The 23,146-nt window shown below is 43.4% G+C and overlaps 1 protein-coding gene across 4 annotated transcripts in view; it reads left to right on the top strand.

The window, feature by feature from the left end:
- Nucleotides 1-23,146, top strand: part of il1rapl2 (interleukin 1 receptor accessory protein-like 2) — a 630,266-nt gene that overhangs the window by 382,230 nt on the left and 224,890 nt on the right. For all 4 annotated transcript variants that reach the window (XM_034092584.1, XM_034092583.1, XM_071204669.1 and 1 more), the window contains exons 3-4: nucleotides 472-641; nucleotides 5,548-5,651. In XM_034092584.1, the coding sequence (XP_033948475.1) occupies nucleotides 472-641; nucleotides 5,548-5,651 (274 nt within the window). The remainder of the gene's footprint in view (nucleotides 1-471; nucleotides 642-5,547; nucleotides 5,652-23,146) is intronic.

Genomic DNA, 23,146 nt, shown 5'->3' with positions numbered 1-23,146 from the left:
ATCTACTGTTTCACCATAACATCTAGAGGGGTGCTGTTTCACTCTTTGTAAAATACTCAATGAGAATGGGGGAGAGACGGGCCGGCAGCAACACACAGCAAATCATTTCCGAAACTAAACAAAGTTTATATTAAATGTATATTAAATGTTTTTATTGCGTTGAAGGTAAAATCAATAGTGCCAAAGAAACAAGATGAAATAATCTTCCTGTCACTCAAAGTCTTTCTCCCATGTTTTTCATTTTCTCTTTATCACCTTTTCTCTCACAAAGCATGTATTCTATATTAGGTTTCATTTCTTTAGTCCTATAGAACTGTTTTTAACCCAGTTCTGTGTTTCCACGATCTTTCTCCCACTGAGGTTTAAAGTGGAGTTGTACTCTGAGTCATCTCACTCAATGATGGAATATATACGGTATATTCATCCCCACATTCTTAATATGTCTTTGTCTGTTCTTTTCTTTCCTCACAGTGGATGGATGCATAGACTGGTCGGTGGATCTGAAGCAGTACCATGTTCTGGCCGGGGAACCTCTTCGGTTGAAATGTGCCTTGTTCTACAGCTACATCCGAACCAACTACACCATGGCCACCAACGCCAAACTGCGCCTCATCTGGTACAAGAACAAAGGAGATGCAGAGGTAAGAGCATGTGGAACTAGAAGCGCATTTGGAAAGAACAGGGGCATTTGAACAAGGGAACCATCCGTTCCCGACTCCTAAATGTTACTACATATTCCTTTGCCCATGCCACATTCTTTCACCAAGTTTCATGAAGATCAAATCAGTATCATATATTTCAGTTGTACTGCTGAAAACAGAGAATAAAAACAAATCAATAGAAACATAAATCATTTTGGTTATATAGCTGAGATGTGGAATTGTAGGCCATCTTCCTGGAGATGTTTGCAGTCATCGAAATAAACTGTCAGGCAGAAATAACAAAAAACATGAATTTTACTGACACATAAAGTCTCCTACATTTAAGTCAATACAAATATAACCTGAATTACTCATTTTTGGAGTTTCCAATGAACATTATTATTATTATTATTATGTATGTGTTATCATATGTTAACTGTTAAGATGGTGGACTACTCTGTGAGAAACTGGATAGCATGTATACTGTACTAATTAGCCCAGACATTAAGAGGGACCCTATTATGCTTTTTAAGGGTTGTCCCTTTCCTTTAGTGTGTTATATAGAGGTCACTGTGTTCCCTCACGAGGGAGTTTCTCTCCCACACACTCCTCCCCCCTGCCTGAAACACCTCCATTGGACTCCTTTGTTTATTACCATAACATAGTGACATCACTATCTAATACTCACGCTTCTATTGGCTAGTGCCTCAACACATTGTACGTCAAAAGACGGGTGAAAAGGGTGAAAAGAGGTGCTGCAGTGCAGGCAGTATGAGAACAATAAAGAGCTTTTTGAACATTAAAGCATGGAGACATGTCACAGGATAGACAATGCAAATCTGAACCTGAAAATATGCCCTCTTTGAAAAGGAAACAAGCTAAAAAGAGAACCCCGCTGCTGCTCTTAAAACCTATTTCACTGTTCCCCCCCCCCTTTTGCTGGTGGGTGAAACATGGTGGCAATTTAAGAGACATGGGAAGTACCTCCAGACACATACCATGTGCAAAAACTATACACAATTGGAATATTGTCTACATTGTAAAGATCAGAGTGTGACATACATCTAACCACGCCAACAATCTCTCTTTGTGTGAGCTCGCTTGTGTTTGAGTAATACAAAATAGACAGAAACAAGAGGGACTGATAAATCACACATGGTTAGAGCCCTACATGCTCTAATACAGGGGTGCCCAATACGTCGATCGCAAAGGTAGTGTGGGTAGCTCGCATGGCATTGAAAAAAAAAAAAATCATCATCCATCCTTACTATGGCATGTGCCACTTGATTGACGTACAGGTAAGCCAGTCTGAGTTGTATTGTGCCATACGGGTTCATGCAGTCATGAGGGGGCCTCAACTCCTCATCTGAAGCGCAAATGCGGTGCACTATTATGCGCTTATGCGGCGCAATTATTGTAAGCGCGCCACAGTTTATCCCCCCCCCCCCCCCCACGCTCGTGACACAGATTAGGCAGGGCGGCCCTGTAGGTAGATCATTTGGGCTTGGTCATTTTAAAAGTAGCTCCCAAGCTGAAAAAGTGTGGGCACCCCTGCTCTAATAAAACAATGCTGTTCCCCTTTCCTTGCACTGTGGGTTATATCTGAATGGTAAAACAGGATTTAGCTGGATTACATTTAGAATTGATGATACATGTAATTTACTGTACATCTCCACCTAATCCTCTGGGTAGCACTTTAATGCAACACATATTCGGAGCATTTACATTTAATGTTCTGCCTTTCTGCTCTATAGCATTCTAATTCTATTATCTATACCTTAAGGCAGTGGTTCTCAAACCTTTTTCAATAATGTACCCCCTTTGAAAAAGAAATTCAGCCAAGTACCCCCTGATCAGCGCAAAAACAATTTGGGGAACAAATGCCTATATAAAGAGGTACGGTACAGCGCTGCACCATCGGTGTCTGATTTATTAAAACAACAACATTGTAACTGAGAAACACTTAAATGCTACATTTCAAATGTTTACAATCCATCACTAAATTCATGGCAAACCAATTTTAACATCATGCAATAACACTGAGACGACATTAGTTGCATTGAACTGATCTTTGTACAAGTTGTACTTACAATGTAGTGAAACATGGGCTTGTGCTTCACTGAGGACCTTTGTCATTCTGACAGGGAGGCAAACTGCAGTTATTACACTTCACGTTTTTAAGTATGTGCAACTCTGTTAATATAAAACCCACACTGCTCAAACTTCGTTACTTTTCCTAACATTTGTATATGTATTAGTTTATTTTGGGGCGTGGGGAATGAAGAGAAAAAAACATATGAGCATTTTATGAGCATGGGATTTTGACCCCTCATATAAACATATGCATAATGCTGCGCTATACTTTGCAGCCACAAGCCGTTGCCAAGCAAAGCTTATTGTTTAGGTCAGCGGTTTTCAAAGTGTGAGCCGCGCCTCCCTGAGGGGGCGCCAGAGAGCTTCGGGGCAGGTGCAGCGTGAGAAAAAAATAGCGACAAAAAGACGAGTAAAGTGTCACTTGCACACTTTTGGCTGTCTGTGGAGACCTTGCCAAAAAGGCTGTAAAAGTGCTCATTCCCTTCACCTCCACCCAGGGTGGACTGGCCATCTGTGTGTTCTGGAGAATCCCAGAATGGCCGGTCGTCAGCGGGCCGTTGACGGCTGGCTCGGTTCGCTGACGGCCGGGACCGCCCTTTATTTTTTATCTTTTTAAACAGCATCATTTAAGTTGCGCTGACAGGTAACAGAGGTTGACAGTTCACTAGCGCGTGCTCTACCAATTTCTGTGGGCTGGGCTGGGTGAGATTCCAGAGCTGATGTTTAGTCCCAGTCCGCCCCTCCACCTACCTGTGTGAGTGCGGGTTTTCACTTTGATCAAAAGCAAGTACCGGTCAAGGCTGCAGCCAGAGGATGATCTGTGTTTATTCCTGTCTACATTGCAGACGCAGACTCATTGTTCCCACTAAAGTAGGGGTGAGTGTAATAAGGAGGCACAGTTGACGTTCAGTGTGTTGCCGGGAGCATAAGGATTCATCCACAATGTTGAAAAGGTTTAAAAAAGTTATTGTTTAATGTTTTAAGGAGGTGACGTTACTAAGCCAATCAAATCTGTGCAGTCAGTGAGTCAGCACGATAGATTCAAACACACACAGAGAGGAGACAAGAGGAGAGAAACAGTCGGAGTAATTTCAAAATGGCGTGCTCAAAAAAGAGAAAGGTAGACAGCGAAAACAGAGCATGTAATGACATTTTCTCTTACTGGACCTCTTTGAAATGCAATTGAATACCCCTGCATTATAGCAACAACAACAATAATAATAGCAATAATAATTGGGGGGGGGCACGGCTGTTCTTATGTTCTCTGAGGGGAGGCTCACCTTCCCACACTTTGAACACCCCTGCTTTAGGTCATTTGATAAGCAGGCAGTCATATCATTAACTAGAACTAGCTAGATCGGATAGATTTGGACATAAACGCGAGTGAAGTATAACCGGACATGAGAGAGAGATCAGAGATCAGATCAGCTGCTGCTGACGGAGAACACGCAGCTCTTCCGGATCACAGCTCCGCCGCTGTGACGGACCGTTCAGTCGGAGCAAAATACACTAAGAGTTAGACCTGACACACTAATGCTGCGTTCACACCGAACGCGATGCGATGTTTGGGGGCGGCGTGATTACATGTAAAGTCAATGCAGAGACGCGGACAGACGCAAATTCGCTCCGACGGCGAGCATGAAGCGGTGGACACGGCGCGAATCACGCGATTAAGGCGATTGAATGGTCAAACGCAAGAGTTCAATTGTTTCAACTCGAGCGTCAAATTCGTTCTCGCGGAAGCCAATCAGCGGTGAGGATCTCAGCCTGCCGTCACTGACGTTCAACCAGAAAACATCAGCCGTTAGCTGTTAGCAGTTAGCACTCAGAGCTCACAGCTCCTCATATCTGTTCAGAAACTGGACAAAAGTTAAACAAGTACAAACCACAGAATACAGTCGCTGGTTTATTTATGTCTGTAGGCCGTTGTTATGAGTGTGGAGTGAGAATATACAACGTTAGCTTACCCTGGTCGACCCAATCTCCATTCAGAAAACAAGCATTCTCAAAGGTTCTTCGCCTGCCGTCTGTCTGCAGACTTGTCAAGCATTAATTCATGGTTTTTACTAACCGGTATCAGTATGTTGTTACGTCGGCATCATTTAGAAACGTGTATTACAATTTAATCACGATAAAATATGTTCATTTTGTTGTAGTTGTAGCTCCCGAGCCAGCGTGTCTTGTTTGAATGATGCGAGTAAACACAGCTGGCAGCCGCGGTGAAACTCGTGTTTAGAGAGAAGCGAATACTCGCATCGCGTCCGGTGTGAACGCAGCATTAGCTAGTTTATCTACTCTGGAACAAGCTAAAGTAGTTATATATAATATATATATATATATAATATAATAATATATGTATTATTTACTGTCGGGTCACTCACTTATTACAGGTTCAGCGAGCTGCACGAGACTGACGGGCTGTCAGGAGAGGGAGAGGAAAAGAGAGCACCCCATTTATTTTTCCCATTTTATTATCCAGAATTACATTAAACTTTTGAATAAAGTAGTTAATCAACTATTAGTAGTTTGTTTAAATGCATTACTTACATTGCATTAACATAAAATCAATCTCACGTACCCCCTGCAGTACTACAACGTACTCCTAGGGGTCCGCTTACCCCCATTTGAGAACCACTGCCTTAAGGGAAGAGGGCATGTATGTCTCCTTATTTAAATGACTCTTATATTTAAATGACAGCCACTGAGACAAATGTTACATTTGTGATATTGGGCTATATAAATAAACATTGATTGATTGATTGATTGATTGATAATTATTGCTCTAACACTGACTTTGTACTGGGTCCTTTAGGAGCCTATCATCTTCTCTGGTCATAGACTGAGTAAAGAAGACGACTCGATCTGGTTCAGATCTGCTGAAATGGAAGACAATGGATTCTACACCTGTGTACTAAGGTAACCTCACAATTTCAGACATTTGGACAACGTTACAACTGCCCTAAACATTTATATTAGGAGAAACGTGATGCAGTTTCAAAAACTCTGTACATCAACTGAAAAGGGCACACACCAAAGTGATGCACCTAGCTGGGACCGGAGAGCTTGTTGGCGTTGGGGGATTATACACTGGAAACGTATCTAAAATTGAAGTTGTAGTGGCTTATGTTAACAATGTGATCACATGATATCTTCCAATATTATTGCAGTTCTTCGGTTAGATGGCTAGCTAACCTAGTATTTTCATATATACTGACAAACAATTGCAATTATGAAACAGACTAACAACTTCATAATCCTCAAATGTCAGCAAGCTCTCCGGTCCCATTCCAGCACTATTTTCGAAAGTCAGCTTTGCCAAGGTTATCAAGTCAAAACTGTATTATCATTATTACATTTGTTTACAATATTTAAAACTTTCACTAGAGGTATTGCAGATCGTGTCAATTCACTTCAATTCAAAACCTTTATTTATCCAGGTAAAATCCCATTGAGATCAATGCTCTCTTTTTCAAGGGAGACCTGCAGCAGTAGGTTCCACAAGAAGACATAAAAACATAAACAACAGAACAATAAAAGGACATCATACAGCAAAATGTACAGGGATTACAATTTACATATTTAACCACATGTACAACAGCATCTGATCTTGTAGCATCCAACCGAGCTTTAAAAACATGTAGTGGTACTAGCTTGGTAATTTTCCATTCTTTTTGCAGACTGTTCCATGTTAGTGGAGCTGCACATCTAAAAGCTTTCTTCCCTAAGACAGTCCTAGCACTTGGCACATTTAATAAAACCACAGCATGCGATCTCAGGCAATAAGTACTTTCAATTCGCAGAGAGATCAGGGAGCAGATATAAGATGGTAGTTTATCCAACATGGCTTTGTAAATGAAAAAGTACCATTGACTGAGCCTCCGTACAGTGTGTGTGTGTGTGTGTGTGTGTGTGTGTGTGTGTGTGTGTGTGTGTGTGTGTGTGTGTGTGTGTGTGTGTGTGTGTGTGTGTGTGTGTGTGTGTGTGTGTGTGTGCGCATATTTTCCTTGCTAGTTTAATGGAATGCTGCCAGTTCAGTCAATTGAATATGTACAATATGGCTGTTGGCATTACAGCAGAATTTGTCCCGAGTCCTTGTGATCTGTAGCGTGTGTGTTTGTGTGTGTGTACATTTGTTTGATACTAGGTTGGTGGTGTTGGGGTATCAAGTAGTGCACCGGTTGGCTTTGTAGCCCAGAACAAAGCTTACAGTGTTGTTTACCTGCAAGCGGATGGTGCATAATGAACGAACTTAAAATATGCCCTCTTGTAAATATGTGTAAAGTAAATATGTGGCCTCCTGTCAGCCAATATCCATAGGGTCAAGATCATGTCCTGGCTTATTTTGTAGAAATGATGAGGCATGGTTGTTGTTTTTTTAATGTAATTAATATGCTTAAAGGTAACACTCCTCATCCGGATATTTTTTGGAATGATTAAATGGTCATTATCAAACATTTTTGGAAGCATTCATTTGAGTTGGTATGGCCCTACTGTACCTCCTAATTGTTTCAATTGGTCATTATGATTTCTTATTACATGGCTAAGGCTGCGGCCCCACGAGGACGAATTCGGTCGTTTGCGTTACTGTTTAGTGTCATATAGACCGTTCGGCCACACGAGGACGACCGAATACGGCACTAAACGACTGAGGAAACGACAACGGGTCCCAAGGTGGATAGAAATGCATACGCCACTCTCTGGGGGGTCAAACAGCTCCGTGTGTGCGCCCTATACGGACATTTTCAGATCACTGATAGTGATTGCGCAATAGCCCGCCTCTCCCCACCTCTTCTGCTCACCTCCGCTTACCCCGCGCCAGTGCTGAAGTGTTTCGCCACCAACAACAACAACAATGGCGGATCGCAGAGTTGCTATCGTGCTCCGGACGCTATTGACCATGCTACAGTTGTTTGTGCAACATCTACAGCAATAATGATGAGGCAATAGCCCCGCCTCTCCCCACCTCTGCTGCTCACCCCCACGTCAAAGTAAACTGCACCCTGAATTCAGATTATTTATCTTTCTCTCGCGAGTGAAGTCTAATCTGACAGGACGGAGACACGCAGCTCTGCTCACCTGCAGCTCCTCCCGCTGCAGCAAAACACACACTTCAAGTCAGATCATCACCCTTAGCTATTTTAATTACCTCTCAAACTCCCTAAACTAGTTATAAATATGTTTTTTTTTACAGTCGGCCGGGTCACTGATTACTGGATGAGCTGCTGCATGAGACAGACACTGACGCTGTCTGAAGAGAGGGAGGAAAAAGAGAGGCTCCGTGTATTTTATCATTATATTATATAGAGTCGTTATTCATTTGTTTTAAAGCTCAATAAATAACAAAGAAGACCTTTGACCGGCACTTTTATAATTTTGTCCGGAAGATTTCAACTTTAATACACACTGACTGGCGTAAAACTCTGCCCGGTTCCCTCGGCCCCCACCGCGGAGAATAAACAGAAGGGCAACCATGACAACCTTCTTCTTCGCTGCTTTTGTGGAGGAAGTTACAGCGCCACCTACAGGCTCCTGCATATGTACTGCAGCTTCTCCAGCGGTTGGAGCTAAACGGAGCGGTCTCGTGTGGGCAGACACTATCCGGATAATTATTGCATGTGGACGGAAGCCGTTTGCGATTGCGTTAATCCTATGCGTTTAGCCGTTTTCGTCCTCGTGGGGCCGCAGCCTAAGTTGAAGTGGCCCTTTTTAAAAAAAAAAGGTTTTTAAAGGTCAATATTTTACGTCTAGATATTCTAATTTATTTTCAAAAATCTCATCAACAATTATTTTGGTGAGCTTTCAGAACTAATGTGTTTACCAGTCGAAACAATACTGAAAGCAAGACCCAACATTTAGTAAACAGAATTCTTTAATTGATCAACATTGGAGGTCATTTCCCATCATTCACTTTTCGGAAAAACACCTTCCCTCTCTACTTGAGCCTCCCTCCTCTGCACACCTTCACCACCTTCAACGTCCTTTAATCTCTCCAGCTGCCTCCATCTCCAACACCTCTTCCTCCTCCATCTCTTCTTCTTCTAGTTCCTGTTCCATCTACCTCCATTCTGCTCCCTCTCCCCGTCTCCTGTTTTTATCTGCACCAGATTCACTTTACCTCCCCTCATCGCGCTCTCCCTCATCCCCTCATCTTCCCCCTCCGTTGCTCTCCACCCACCTCCTTTTCCTGCCAGAGTTTGACACCTTTCCTCCCTAATAAGCTCTCTCCCTCTTTCTCCTTTTTCTCTCGCTCTCTCAGCATGACAACCTAATTAGGGCTTGGTGTCTGTCATTGTCTCAGGGTCTCTTATTAACACTCACAAACACACACACACACACACACACACACACACACACACACACACACACACACACACACACACACACACACACACACACACACACACACACACACACACACACACACACACACACACACGCACAGGCACTATCCTAGCAGGGAGCAACAACTGGATCATATAATAGTACTAGAAGGTTGTATGTAGAACGTGTCACCATGCACAGAAAGCCATTTGGAGAATTAACCTTTTAATGTATTTATTGCCTTCATGCAATGTAAATTGTTGTCGCTGTAACAATGAAACACGTTTTTACTCCCGACTCGTAAACTGACACTTGGTTAAAGCCCCTTGGCGATACCTTTGTCACACATTTTGTACGGGCAGGGTGGTCCGACAGTCTTTAGCATGTGGTAAAGGTTGCACATTTAAACACACAGACAAAAATCATCATTTGGGTTTAAGCAATTATGAAGTTTATGTCACAGCCTGTAAGAATACAAAAACTGATGTGCAATACTACTGCTCTAGTGCAATTCACAATTTCATTCAGTTTAGTACTGTTATTCACGATATTACAACAATCTACTTCAATAACCATACATGTTGCATACTTGTTATACCATCATGTAATTCCCATTTGTTCTGCGCTGTTCCCCTTTGCTGCAACAACGTGAATTGCCCTGGGGTGGGAAAGATAAAAGCTTTTCCTTAACCAATTTCTGATAAGTTAAGTTATGTACAGGTTATTTACGCTATGTAAATTATTATTATTATATATAGTTTTTTGGCTAAAATGCACGTTAACTTTAGTTTTCACATGGTATGAACAGCATTATCTTTGATGAAAGTCCCTTGCTTGTTTAACCCGTCCATCTATCTCCCAACATCCTGACTATGACGCTCTTTATACGTTGTCACACGACTTCCTCCTTTTCACTGGAGTGAGCCGACGCATGAGAAGCTTAAAGTAGAGAGCATATGAAGCGTAATACTGTATGTTGGCGTACAGGGCCACTAACCAAGCTGCCGTGTTTAATGAGTTGGGAGTGAGCACACACGGAACCTCCGTATGTTGCCTTTTACATACGCTCACGTCAGCACCCTGAGATAGAAGTCACCTTTCCACCTGACACTGACATGAACATGAAGACAGGTTCATATAGACTATAAAAAAACATCAGAGCAACCTCAGCTGCTGCCTTAACCTTCCTGAGGCATGTATATAAAATGGGTGTAATCTCATATAGAAATGTTACTGTGGAATTCAATAATTAAATGATCTCTATTTTATGCCAAGGTGAATCCTCTCTCCTATATGACTGGAATGTGTGACTAGTTTGTTCTCCATTAACCAGTCTTTAAACAATACCTGAGGCCATACCGTGTTCCCTTTATTGTTTACTTCCTGTCTGTCTTCTTCTGTTGATGTTTCTGACGTCCAGCGCTCTGTCTTTTAACCTCTTTCCTTCTCGCGTGCTGTTTTTCTTTTCCTACTGGGGACAGTTTAGCCATCATGAATCCAAAGCTTCATGCTCTACACAAATATAAAAATGAATATCCAAAAAGTATTCCATGGTGTTTTTCTGATAGGACTTCTTTGTGGACTGGACATACAGTAATCCCTTGCTCAGTGCCCTTAGAAATTGTCTGCTTTTAAAAAACAGCAGCCTGATGAATGTCCACATTAACCAATCAGAATCGAATATTCAACAAAGGCGTGTAATAAAAAATGATCCACAACTCACTGAGCCAATTAGGAGGTAGAGAAGGGCCATACTAACTAAACTGAATGCTCCCAAAAACTACTCATAAAGGCCATTTAATCGTCCGATAACATTAGATTTCCAATTTTTCCACAAGGCAATTCATTAGTTTAAAATAAATATCATGATCAATCCCTAAATCCTTCTCAGCAGCGGTCTGTTCTCCTTAGGGGCAGTCCGTAAGCAAGAATTAACAACTAATGAAATGTCCGAATTGACCAATCAGAATTGAGTATTCAACTAAGCCATATAATATCAACATCTAGACATGAATTGTTGACTAATTGCTTTGATTATAGATAAGTACTTTAAGGTTGGACGTGGTTTCTTTGTCTGTTGTTATTTTTTTATGCTGTCAAGGTTTATGTGGATCAAAGCAAGATCCAAAAAATAAATTAGGAATACTCTCCAATAAGTTATCCTTCCAGGAATTGGAACATTGTTTCACTTTCACACCCATGCTGCTTACACATTGTTTACATCACTATCACTGGTTGGTCTTGCTTATCAACAGTGGATTATTGGAGAGATAAGGTACAACATAGGCACCAATGATCTATTGGCGGGTGGATAAACAACACAGGAGGAGCCCGTGGAGGATGTCGAGTCTTCCATCAGCCTCATTGTATCAGTGTTTCACCATATGAGTCTCCCAGTGATGTCTTTGTGACATGCATGCAGGGGGTAGAACAACAAACCAACATGACTGATGTGGATACCAACAAGTTGTTTTTGTGCCATAAACCGCACGACTCTGAATCAAAGTCATGTGAGGAAGCTCAAAGAGTATAATAAGGCTATCAGCATCTAGTGATTTGCAATAGTTCTGTATTTTAAGAAGAAGTTGACTATTTGGCACCGTGTTTGTGCTGTTTATTGAATATTGCAACAGTTATAGAAACTCTTTTTTTCCAACGCTTTGATGATCAGTTTGACGTGCATTCGGAGTGTCAGTGAGGAGCTCTGTTACAGCAGATAAAGGTGCAAACTGATGGCTTTTGGGAGGGAAAATGTGCCTTGGAAATCTTAGAATTTCCTACAAGTATTTGGAGCTGATAAATAATACTTTGTAATTGACACAGTTGGCTTTGAGAAAGGGTTGGTTGGAGTTGCTGCAGGGTTTAATATGCAGCTTTTTACTCATTTAACATATTTGCCATAACTAGTATTGGCATGGTCTCCTAAAAATGAAGTTCCCAAACAACAAATATATATTGTCAACTTGATTTTGAAAATGTATTTTGTTATGGATAACCTTTCCTCAACATAAACCAGTTATGTGTTTTCTTCCCGTTTCTTCCAATTTACATAAGTGAACTACGTCTTTAAAACTGTTATCTGGGAGCATACATGTTCCCTTCAAAACGGCCAATAAGTACAGTATATATATCAATGTAGTTAAAACGTTTTATTTTGCTATACAATACAATATACAAATCTACCTCTGAACAGTAATTTGACTTATAACTCACTTTTCTTTCTTGTGAAAATATCGCTATATAAGCCATCACATAATGGCAATGCCCTTTATACCCCTGTGCTATGTGTCTATATTGGTTTCTATACCCTGCTGTGCGTCCACTTACCTGTTCATCTATAGCTCTCCCTGCACTCACCAATCCATCCCTCCTGCCCTCCATCCATCTGCCCATGCCTTATCTTTGTCAGTGGTGATGGATGTGTGTATGATGCCCTGTTCTTATCATCTTTAGTGCATTAACAAGGCGTGACGGAGAGGGTCAAGGGGAAAAGGACACGTTTCTATGGAAATGTCTTTCCTCCGTACCTTTAACAGTTTTCCCTTGCTGCAGTGGAGGCCATTAGAAGACCCATCCTTTTGGTTCTCACCTTTAGTTAAATTAAAATTGGTAGTTGATAACATGATATTTTTACCTTCTCTATCGTTGATTTTACATTAGTGGATTGGCACTCTTTCCTTGGTCTTTGCTGCCTTTGTGACACTGGTCATGCTAATTATGGGTATTCGTAAATAGTCAGTCTGAGCGATTGAGTGCTTTTCACAAACTGGACCAATCGAAAACTCGGAGCGATGGAATGTACCATTTGGACATTCAGAGAAGCTCCCTCTTGTGGCAGAGTGAAATCTGGTCTAGTTGTGCAATCATTTAAACATAAAAACGTGTAGCTAGCTAACTAGCCTACATTTCCTACAATTCCTAGCATGATATCATACATACACATTTTAATTTATTTTCATTGGCATTGGCCTTTAGACTCTGATATCTCTCAAGAGGCATCACATTACATATCAATAGGAACACTTTTAGTTCATGCATTTAAACCAACCTGCACTGTTTCTTATAACTACAACGCTCATGTTAGTGTTGAGTCACATTGGATAAACAAACTAGGGATCGACCGATATGGCTTTTTCAAGGCCGATACCGATACCGATTATTAGTAATCAAGGAGACCGATAACCGATATTTGGAACCGATATACATTTGCAGTAAAAAAATCTTGGTGTCAAAATGTAGAATAACACAAACTCCAACACAACTCAACACAACTCAACACAACACGAGGCTCCACTCCACTCACAGCCCCCCCCCCCCCCCCCCCCACACCACAGTTACTCCGCTGCGAGACGCTGCACGCACCCTGTGTAACTGGGAAACTGATATAATTGGATCATAAGATCGTGGTGTTTTTGCAACTTCAGCATAGGGGATAGGGATGTTTATTGAACTTCGGTTTAACACATGTATGGCTCTGCCGCTCAGCGCTGCTGCTTGCTTCAGTCTGTGTCTGCGTTCTTTCGCACCTGCCTGTAATCTGAGAAGGTCCCGCCTCTCTGGCTGGCTCCCGCCCGGAAATCTTCAGTAATAGCCTATCAGATAGCGCTGTGGGCGGGACATTGCTCGTGTACACAGAATGGTGACTGCAGCCAGAGAAACGGCCGCATCAGAGGCAAAGTTTTATCGGCAATTTGATAAAAAAAAGGCCGATACCGATAATCGGTCAAATGCGGAATATCGGCCCCGATAATCGGCCAAGACATGCAAGATCCAACACATTTCCAAGTGTGTTTTGTAAGCTAGGGCCTAAAGACAGTTGCATGACAAGAATAAGGTTGTTTAAAAGGGCTTTAATTGATGATGGGTTTGGCAATATAGCAGGAGAGTCTCAATGTTGTTGTGTTTGTATAATGAAAATAGTTCACCAGGTGTCAATCCCAATATTAGGCACAAAGCAGATAATATGAAATTAAACAGAATATCAGAAGAACTACCTGTGGTATCATCTTGTTTAAACATTACAAAATCTCAGCTGAATTCTTAAATATACATTAGAACTACAATATGTTGGCCCAAGGCTAAGTGATTACTATTCACACTTCCTTTTCATGGCCTCTACAAACAGGCCCTGGCCTTCTTTAATTCATGCAGTACTGTATGCCTTTGGTCTGTCGGCAATATATATGTCCTCTTCTCTCTGAGGTCGTGATAAGACCCTGTAGCACTGAGACATCCTGCCTTCACTTTGCTGTGACGAAGAATAATAATCTGAATGAATGGTGTTAACTGTTGTTGAGCTTTTTCCAAAAACATCAACAGTCAGTTATCTGAGACACTACACACAATATGGTACATTTTACATTGTTATAGTGCTTTTCTAAGTACTAAGACACTTTACAAAAAACATTTAATATATGCATACAACAAACATACATACATGAATGACAGAAAGAAAAAAAAATAGTTTAGAGAAAACACAACAGTAAAATTCATTATTCAGGGTTTCCCACACATACTGTAGACTTTACTTGGGCGGGCCGCCCAGGTATGTTAACACCCTCCCAAGTATATTTTGCGACCCATTTATTATTATTTAAAAAAAAATGTTTTAAATGTTTTTATCCGTCCGCGACCAAGACGCCGTCTGCGATCGATTAACTTGTGGACAATGATCCCTCGCTCTACGCCTCTTGTACCCAGTCCCCGACTGGCCATCGGGAGGACCGAGGGGTTTCCCGATGGCCTGGCCTGTTAAGTGGCCTGCCTCACACAGGGTGACTGGCTGTCTACATGCTGTCATACAGATCATAAATCAAATCAAAGCCCTTGATCTCTGCTCTAGAGACCTCTCACCGGGCGACCTTCGTAAATACCCTATCAGCCTGTCTGACCTGCGTCCGTGGTGACCACCTTCCGTGAAAGGACAGCACCCGTAGGCGCGTCCCGCACTACAAAAGTCGGGTGTAGTGCCACTACGCTTTACATAATAACCAATACTTTAGGGTTTAGTTTTATTATGAGTCCCATGTTGAGCGGGTGCTTTACGAGGACATTTGTCTGCGTAATCTGACTCTGCTCGGTGGGCATTATAGATAAAACCCTTCTTTCTAGGAGAGAGAGGGCCTCTCCCTCCAGAATATGGGTTGACTCTCTCTGGGCTTGTGAAAACAGATAAAGTATAACAGTTTTGAGAAGCCCAGGCAGATGTCGTGAGTATCTCCTGCTGTATGCTCCTTAGAGCCAGCTGAGATGTCACGCTTACGGCTCCAGCCGGCACTGCGCATGCGTGTGAAGGTGGAGCCTTCACAGCTCCAGCCGGCACAGCGCATGCGTGTGACGGTGGAGCCCTTACGACCCCAGCCGGCACTGCGCATGCGCGTGACGGTGGTGCCCTTAAAGCCCCAGCCGGCACTGCGCGTGCACGTGGCGGTGGTGCCTTCACAGACCCGTCAATAATCCGCCTTTTGAGAGATGCCGTAGCTGCTCTCAAAAGGGGAAGAATTGGCGGGCTGTTTATTGGTTTTAGTGATTTTCTTTTCATTTTTTTGAGCTGCGCCCTCGGCCTGAAGCCTGGATGCGTCAGCGGCAAATGTTTTATGACAGAGGAATCAATCAGCATGTGACATGTGTTTGTGCGGACTTGAGGATGGTGTTTAGGCATCTCTCGAGGCGGCGGAAACACATTCACGGAGGGGAGAAGGAGGGGCTGTCACACCGCTCGCTTCTTCTTCCTCGACTGCTGGCCGAAATTCTTGGTTGGCTGAGCCTGAGCTGCAGCCGGAACCGGAGATTTTCTCGGCCAACTTGCCCTTGTCTCCAGCCTGGGCTGGGGACTCGGGGTGGGCTGCGACCTCTGCGTCTTCAGTGTTTTAAACCGAGCAGAGTTTGAGGCAGCTTGGGCAGAGGACTGCCCCTTCGAGGGAGGCAGAGGTGGAGTGCCTCGTCCTCCCTCTTCTTCGTCTCACACCTCCTTTGCATGGAGGCGAGAGCGGAGCCAACAATTCCCTCGGGAACGATGGGCATATCAAGCACATCCTCCTTTTCCCGGTCTGGGAGGTTGGTGAGGTTGAGCCATCTCGCTCTTTCCTGCACCACCATGATCCCCATTACCTTGCCCGTGGCCTGGACGGCGCAGCGTTGGACACGGAGACAAATGTCCGTGACCGCTGCCATCTCGTCCAGAGTGGCTGCCCCCAGGTTACCCGACAGGTCCTCGCAGAGCTCTGCTTGGTAGGCGGTTAACAGCGAGGACACATTCAGAGCCCTGGCGGACAACGCTGCCGCTTTGTAGGCCTTTGCAGTCATTGCTGACTGAAAACGGTCCAACTTTGCTGGCAGCGTGGGGTTCCTGCTTGGTGATGGGCCCACCTTTGGTAGAAGGTGAGCCGCTACCAGCGGTTCCATGGGCGGCATGCAGAGCAGGCCGAGCTTCTCCATTCCGTCACAGTCTAGGGAGGAGGCACCCTGGATTGGGACCTTGTTGCTGAAGGGCCGGTCTCTCCACGAGACCAACACCTCATCCAACATCTCCGGGAAGACTGGAAAGAGTTGTCTCTTTTTCCCCGCTGCTTGGGGAAGATGTTTTCCCTCGTAGCGGGACCTGGAGGTCTCCTTGGCCATTTCGGGCCATGGGATGTTGAGTCTGGCCGCAGCGCGTTTGCACACGGCCTGCAGGTCCATGCTCAGACCGGGCGAAGCTGGTGTGCTATCGCCCGGGAGAACAGCACTTGCCTCAGGCTTTGCAGCCTGAGCCGGTAACATGAAGGTGTCCTCTTCCTGTTCATCCGATTCGGACAGGAGGAACGCCAGGGCGTCCTCCTCTTCGTCCTCCTCGTAGTCAGGCCCGAGGACATCCTCTGCGGGTGAGACCATGGTGAGGTCTAACCGGGAGCCCCAGCTTGGTGGAGCGCGGCAAACCGTTCCCGCGTGTATTTCCGTCACCGGGTCCCGGCCTGCCAGGGTGCGGGATTCTGGTTCTATAGCCATAGCAGATAGTGAGCCCCAGACCGACACGGAGAGGGGCTCACTCTCTGTGACGGACACCCCCGTGTCCTGACTGCCGGTCGGCGGGTCCGTGGACATGGGGGGGTCCTGTTCCGACAGGCTAGCTTGTCGAGCTAACCGTCGGCGGAGGCTCTTAACGGTGAAGCGGACGCAATGTCCGCATGAGCCGGGGTTGTCGATAGCGCCTAGGGCGTGTTCCAGCCCGAGGCAGGACGAACACCCCAGTGAGATGATAGTGAACTGTTCATGAACTTGTCATGAAAAGTTCATGAAATATCAGTGAACCATATTCATAAACAGCTCATAAACAGCTCATAACAAAGTTGATGAACTGTTCATGAAAGTGACATGAACATTAAATGGCACTAGGGCAGTTCATGAACTACTCATGAAACTCTTGTGCTGGAATGGTTCATGAACAATTCATGGAATATGGTTTTAGGCAGGTTCATGAACAATTCATGAAATGGAGTTTTCAGTGAGTGTGTAGGGATATTCAGTTTTCAACCAAGAACATTTCAAGAATTGTTCATGAACATATCAAGAACTGTTCATAACAACTTCATGAACCATTCATGAACAGTTCATACCCAGTCACTGCATATAATTCAATGGCTGGCTATGAACTGTTCATGTACATGAACTGTTCATGAACCATTGACTGTGGGTCAATTGGCAACCATAGAAAACAACAATTATGTCAATCACAATGGAACTTTACTCAAATTAACATACAAACATACATGTATACAGGTGGAGCACTACAATTAATCCTATCACTATTTGAAGCAGTTCTTGACACTCAGCTGCACAAAACATGTTGTTACGGGTCCCAAAAGCTTGGGTACCACAGCAACAATAAATGATTTCTGTAGAAAACAGAAAAGTGCAGCAGCAATAATTATACACAGGATCCGGTTGATCGTCTGGATTGCTTCTTATTCAAAATTCAAAGTACACAGTTACATTCAAATAGCTGAACTTTACAAACATCACATTTCTCCATTTAAGTTATCTGTCTGTCACAGTCAATTACTGTATCTCAAGGAGAAATTCAACATAGTCAATATACATTATTACATTACATTGCATTTAGCTGACGCTTTTATCCAAAGCGACTTACAATAAGTGCGTTCGACCAACAAAATACAAACTTGAAGAAAACAGAATCATATAAGTACATCAGGTTTCATAGAGCAAAAACATTTCAAGTGCTACTCAACTGGCTTTAGGTAAGCCAGCCCTTTATTAGTATATAAGTGCTTTGTTAATAGTTCTATCGCTCGAGGTGTAGTCCAAAGAGATGAGTTTTTCAGTCTGCGCTGGAAGGTGTGCAAGCTATATGCTGTCCTGATGTCAATGGGGAGCTCATTCCACCATCTTGGAGCCAGGATAGCAAACCCACGTGTTTTTGCTGATGGGAACTTGGGTCCCCTTCGCAGCGAGGGTGCAGCGAGCCGTTTGGTTGATGCAGAGCGGAGTGCACGTGCTGGAGTGTACGGTTTAACCATGTCCTGGATGTAGGAAGGGCCAGATCCATTCGCAGCATGGTACGCAAGTACCATTGTCTTGAAGTGGATTCTAGCAGTTACCGGAAGCCAGTGGAGGGAGCGGAGGAGCGGCGTGGTGTGGGAGAATTTAGGAAGGTTGAAGACCAGACGAGCCGCTGCATTCTGGATGAGCTGCAGAGGTCGGATGGCACATGCAGGTAGACCAGCCAGGAGGGAGTTGCAGTAGTCTAGGCGTGAGATGATGAGAGCCTGGACCAGAACCTGCGTCGCTTTCTGGGTCAGCTGGGGACGCATCCTCCTGATGTTGTAAAGCGTGTATCTGCAGCAGCGGGTTGTAGCAGCTATGTTTGCAGTGAAGGACAGGTTGTTATCTATAAACACATAACGTTATCAAATAATACTTTCTATCAATATATCTATCTTTACCAAATATAACATATTATGGAGATCACAAAAATACACTGTCAATGTTAATAAACAAAAAACAAGACAATGTGCCTGCAAGACTGCACTCAGGTAAACAAAACATATTACCCGTGCGCAGCAGCTAACCTGCCTGCGAGCCTTCGCTCAGGTCAAAAATGGCATCTATTGTTGCCGACAGTTTAGTATTTTTAAAATACCGTTACTATGTCAAACATGCTCAAAACCTTCTGACACACTCTCCTAAACATCTCCAACATCATATCTAATTCACACAAGTTAACATCGATCATTTTCATTATGCACTGACCTGTAGAAAACAGAAAAGTGGAGCAGCAATAATTATACACAGGATCCGGTTGATCGTCTGGATTGCTTCTGAGGAGGGGGCGGAAGTGTCCCCCCTAAGATAACCCAGATGTCACCGCTCACCTGCCAAAGGTTCCACCTTGGCGCTACTTACTCGTACTGCTTCTCAAACAGTACAGATAAACCATAAAATGATATGAATGTCACCAAAATAAATACAGATAATGTTCAGTTTCAAATTCACTATTGTTTTGTTTTAAGATTAAAAGTTTAAAAAAAGAAAGAAATGTTCAAATAGTAGATGAATATTCAAGAGGTATTTAGAAACATCACACTGATCATCAAAAGTTCATAAAATGCTCATGAATATTCCAAAATATTCTGAACTTGCCACAATCATCCAAAATTCATGAAATGCTCATGCACATTTTTTGGGGTTTTAATTATAATGTTGTGATTGGCTGGATCATAAAAGTCTGTCATGAGCAAAACAGGAACTTTATATGAATGAACAATGTTCATAACAATTTCATGAACTGCTCTTTAAAATGGTTCATGAGCATTTTAAGAATGTTGGTTCATGAACATGACAAGTGAACATATAATGAGTTGTTCATGAATGTTTCATGAGTGCTCATGAACAGCTCATAAAGTCATGAACTCCATCTCGCAGGGGCAGACCTGGTGTGTGTCTGTGCCCAATATCTTCAACCCGCAGCCGCAGAGTCGAGCCACCAAGTCCCTGACTCCTCTGGTGTGAGGGAGAGGGGCGTCCATCTTGGTCGCCTCGTGGCGTGGAGAGGGCCCGCTCTCGACAGGTGGGACGGGAGAAAAGATCACACCACCTTGTCCTTAATCCGGAGAAAAGGACAGTGTGGGTCTTTTATTCCCGGAGAATACTGACTGGTGTGGCAGTATGCTCCTTTAATCCTTTTCCCCTCCGTGGAGGAGAGAAAAGAAAAAACGTCCTCGCTACCGTGGTGTCGGTAGAGAGGGAGCGAGCTAGCAACAGGTGTGCTGCTAGCTTAAAAAATTCGGACTTACCTTACTTTCCGGGGAAGAGAAGGGCGAGGTCGATTTTAATACTAACTGGCGTTAGTACTACCGTCTTCCTGCGAAGCAGAAGGAGTAGCCGGCGAGCGCCCGTCGACCGAAATGGGTATTTGGGTTCAGTCTGTGGACCGTTAAGCTTGCCCGGCTACTGTAGAGATGTGCTCTGAAGCGAGAAGAGGTGTTTGAATGACGCATGCGTTGTGGCGCAAGCTACTTATAGGGGGTGATTTCCCCTGACGCTGACGTCAAGATCACCAGCCAATCAGTATTGGCGTAATGAGATTGATGCTTCTGTTTGCTCCGCGATGAGGCGCATCCCATCGTGAGACATCGAACGGAGTGTTATGAATGAGAACACATATTTCCATTTGAGAGGGTAGTTATTAGTAAAATTTGCATGAATACAAAATAAAAAAGTTAGGGGAAAAAAGGTAAGATACACTTTTAAAACTTGTTGAGAGATAAAACTAGTCTTTGCTGCTGCCTCAAAGAGGAGAAGAGAGGAGGGAGACGGGTGAGGCTGATTCAGGAGCACAGACACACTCACAACTATAAATGAACCAAAAATAAATAAATAAACAAGTTTCAGTGTTTTTTCATATTGGATGAACCATCGAGTAGGTTCCATTAACAGCTTTACTCCACTCAAATGATTCTAAGCTATTACCTTCTGTATAACACATGCGATGACTCCTGGTTAAATCATTCTGTCTTGGTTGTAGCCCCCTTGTCCTCTGATGGTTATTCCGCTTCATTTCATATGGACTACTGAAATCTGTTTACTAACTGTTGATTTCCAAAACACTGCAGATGTCTTGTTTCTATTGAAGTGTGTAGGTTTGTATGAACTAGAAAGAGGTGGCAACCTGGAGTTGATGTTTTAAAAACAAAGGGCATAAAAGTGGAGTGACAATCTCTTTTATCAGACTTTAACTGGAAGATAACATTGCCTGAGACACCAGTTATATACAAAATGAAAGCAGGAGGGTGGGAAGGAGAGTGAATCCAGGTAAAAGGTTATATTGGAGGGATGCGGAGAATGGGTGAATACATGTAGAGAAAAACAGAAGGAAGCTGATGGAAAGAAGAGAAAGATGGAGGGGAGGGTTGAGAAAGAGGTGGAGGAATGAAAGGAGGAAAAAAAGAAAAGCAGAAATCAATTTTCTCTGCAGGTATAAGGACCGCGGTAGGGGGAGAGGGCATGCTGCGACTGCCCGAGACCCTCTATACAGCCGCGATGATTAGGACACCATTGAAACACACTCTCACACACACTCAACTTAGAAATAAATTGATAAACACAGTAAGAGGTCTCGGTTTAAAACTGAGAAATACTTTGCACCAAACTTCTATCATGCAACACAAAGAGAGTCGTAGGTGGGAACAACACACACACACACACACACACACACACACACACACACACACACACACACACACACACACACACACACACACACACACACACACACACACACACACACACACACACACACACACACACACACACACACACACACACACACACAAGGGCATGAGAAAGACAGAGGACAAACCAATAGAGAAAAGGACTCTGAGAGAACAAAGTAATGAGTGTTGGATAGTGAACAAGGCAGCGTGAGATGAGATATTTCATGCCTTTGCCTTTGCTCACTCTTCAAATGCGAGCAAAACATGGTGAAAACCGTCTGAAACTCCATGACATTTATGAGAGGGACTGCTCGAAAGTAGGATATTTGGGATATCCATCGTAGCCAGGGTTTACGATCAGTTTTTGGGTGATTTGTACTGAGGAACAAGTATCACAGCACCGACGGGTGAAAAATAGTCTTTTGGTAACACGGGGTGTTCAGGTAACACTTAAAGACTTGTTATGGAACGCAAAGCAGAGTAGGGGGCTAGTACACCCTCCTGAGGGTCCGATTGTGGATGTCATGCGAGCATACTGTAACATGGTGAAAACAATCAGTCTAAATCAGGGGTGGGGAACCTCCGGCCCCCGGGCCGTATACGGCCCGCGAGACCATTTGGTTTGGCCCTCGAGGTAATTTATAAACACATGCAAAAAAGAAAAAAATTAAAGAAATCTAGACCGCAAAATAATTAAACAAGTTTTAATTAATAATTAAGCCTGTTTTTCCTGGCCAAGGTCAGGGTCCTTGAACACAACACGAGCCTAACGTGTCATCACGTGGTACATGTCTCGTCAGGTGCAGTTCTGACGGAGAGCACCAAACGTCACTCTGGCACTTCCAAGCTGTACCCATAAGGAACCGTACACATGCTGCAATTTCTGCGTGGCTGTGTCTCTAGCTGAAAGCCCAGTGGCGATCTGTTCATCTGTCACACTGATCATACAGTCAATACCTTTGTTGTTATTAGCATCTGGTTAGCTAGCTATGCTAACGAATATAAGAAGCTTTTTCTCCAACCAGTGAGGTAAAGGCACATCTTTATATGATCATTATAGTTATCAAAAAATAAGAGAATAAAGTAAACGGGTATAAAATACTATATGACAGTAAAACAAAGTTGTTATGAATAAACAAGAATACAGTTTGAAAGGGGAGTGATTTGTCAAATATTCATAAAGAAAAATAAATCTGCTTCCAGTTCTGTTTCATCTGGGTGTTGAGAGATTTATCCCTCTTAATGTTGCTCTCAAAGTGCACCAGATTGATGCTTTTAACTTCAACATTTAGAAAAAAATCTTCCCGGGGGAGCATCCCCCCCTGGACCCCCCAAGAGGAGGTTATGTCCCCCCCACTTAAATCATGTCCACATGGATAG

Source organism: Pseudochaenichthys georgianus, chromosome 10, assembly GCF_902827115.2.
Source record: "Pseudochaenichthys georgianus chromosome 10, fPseGeo1.2, whole genome shotgun sequence".
NCBI classification, from domain to species: Eukaryota; Metazoa; Chordata; class Actinopteri; order Perciformes; family Channichthyidae; genus Pseudochaenichthys; species Pseudochaenichthys georgianus.
The sequence above is the reverse complement of the archived record's forward strand: the minus strand, read 5'-3'. Positions and strand labels throughout refer to the sequence as shown.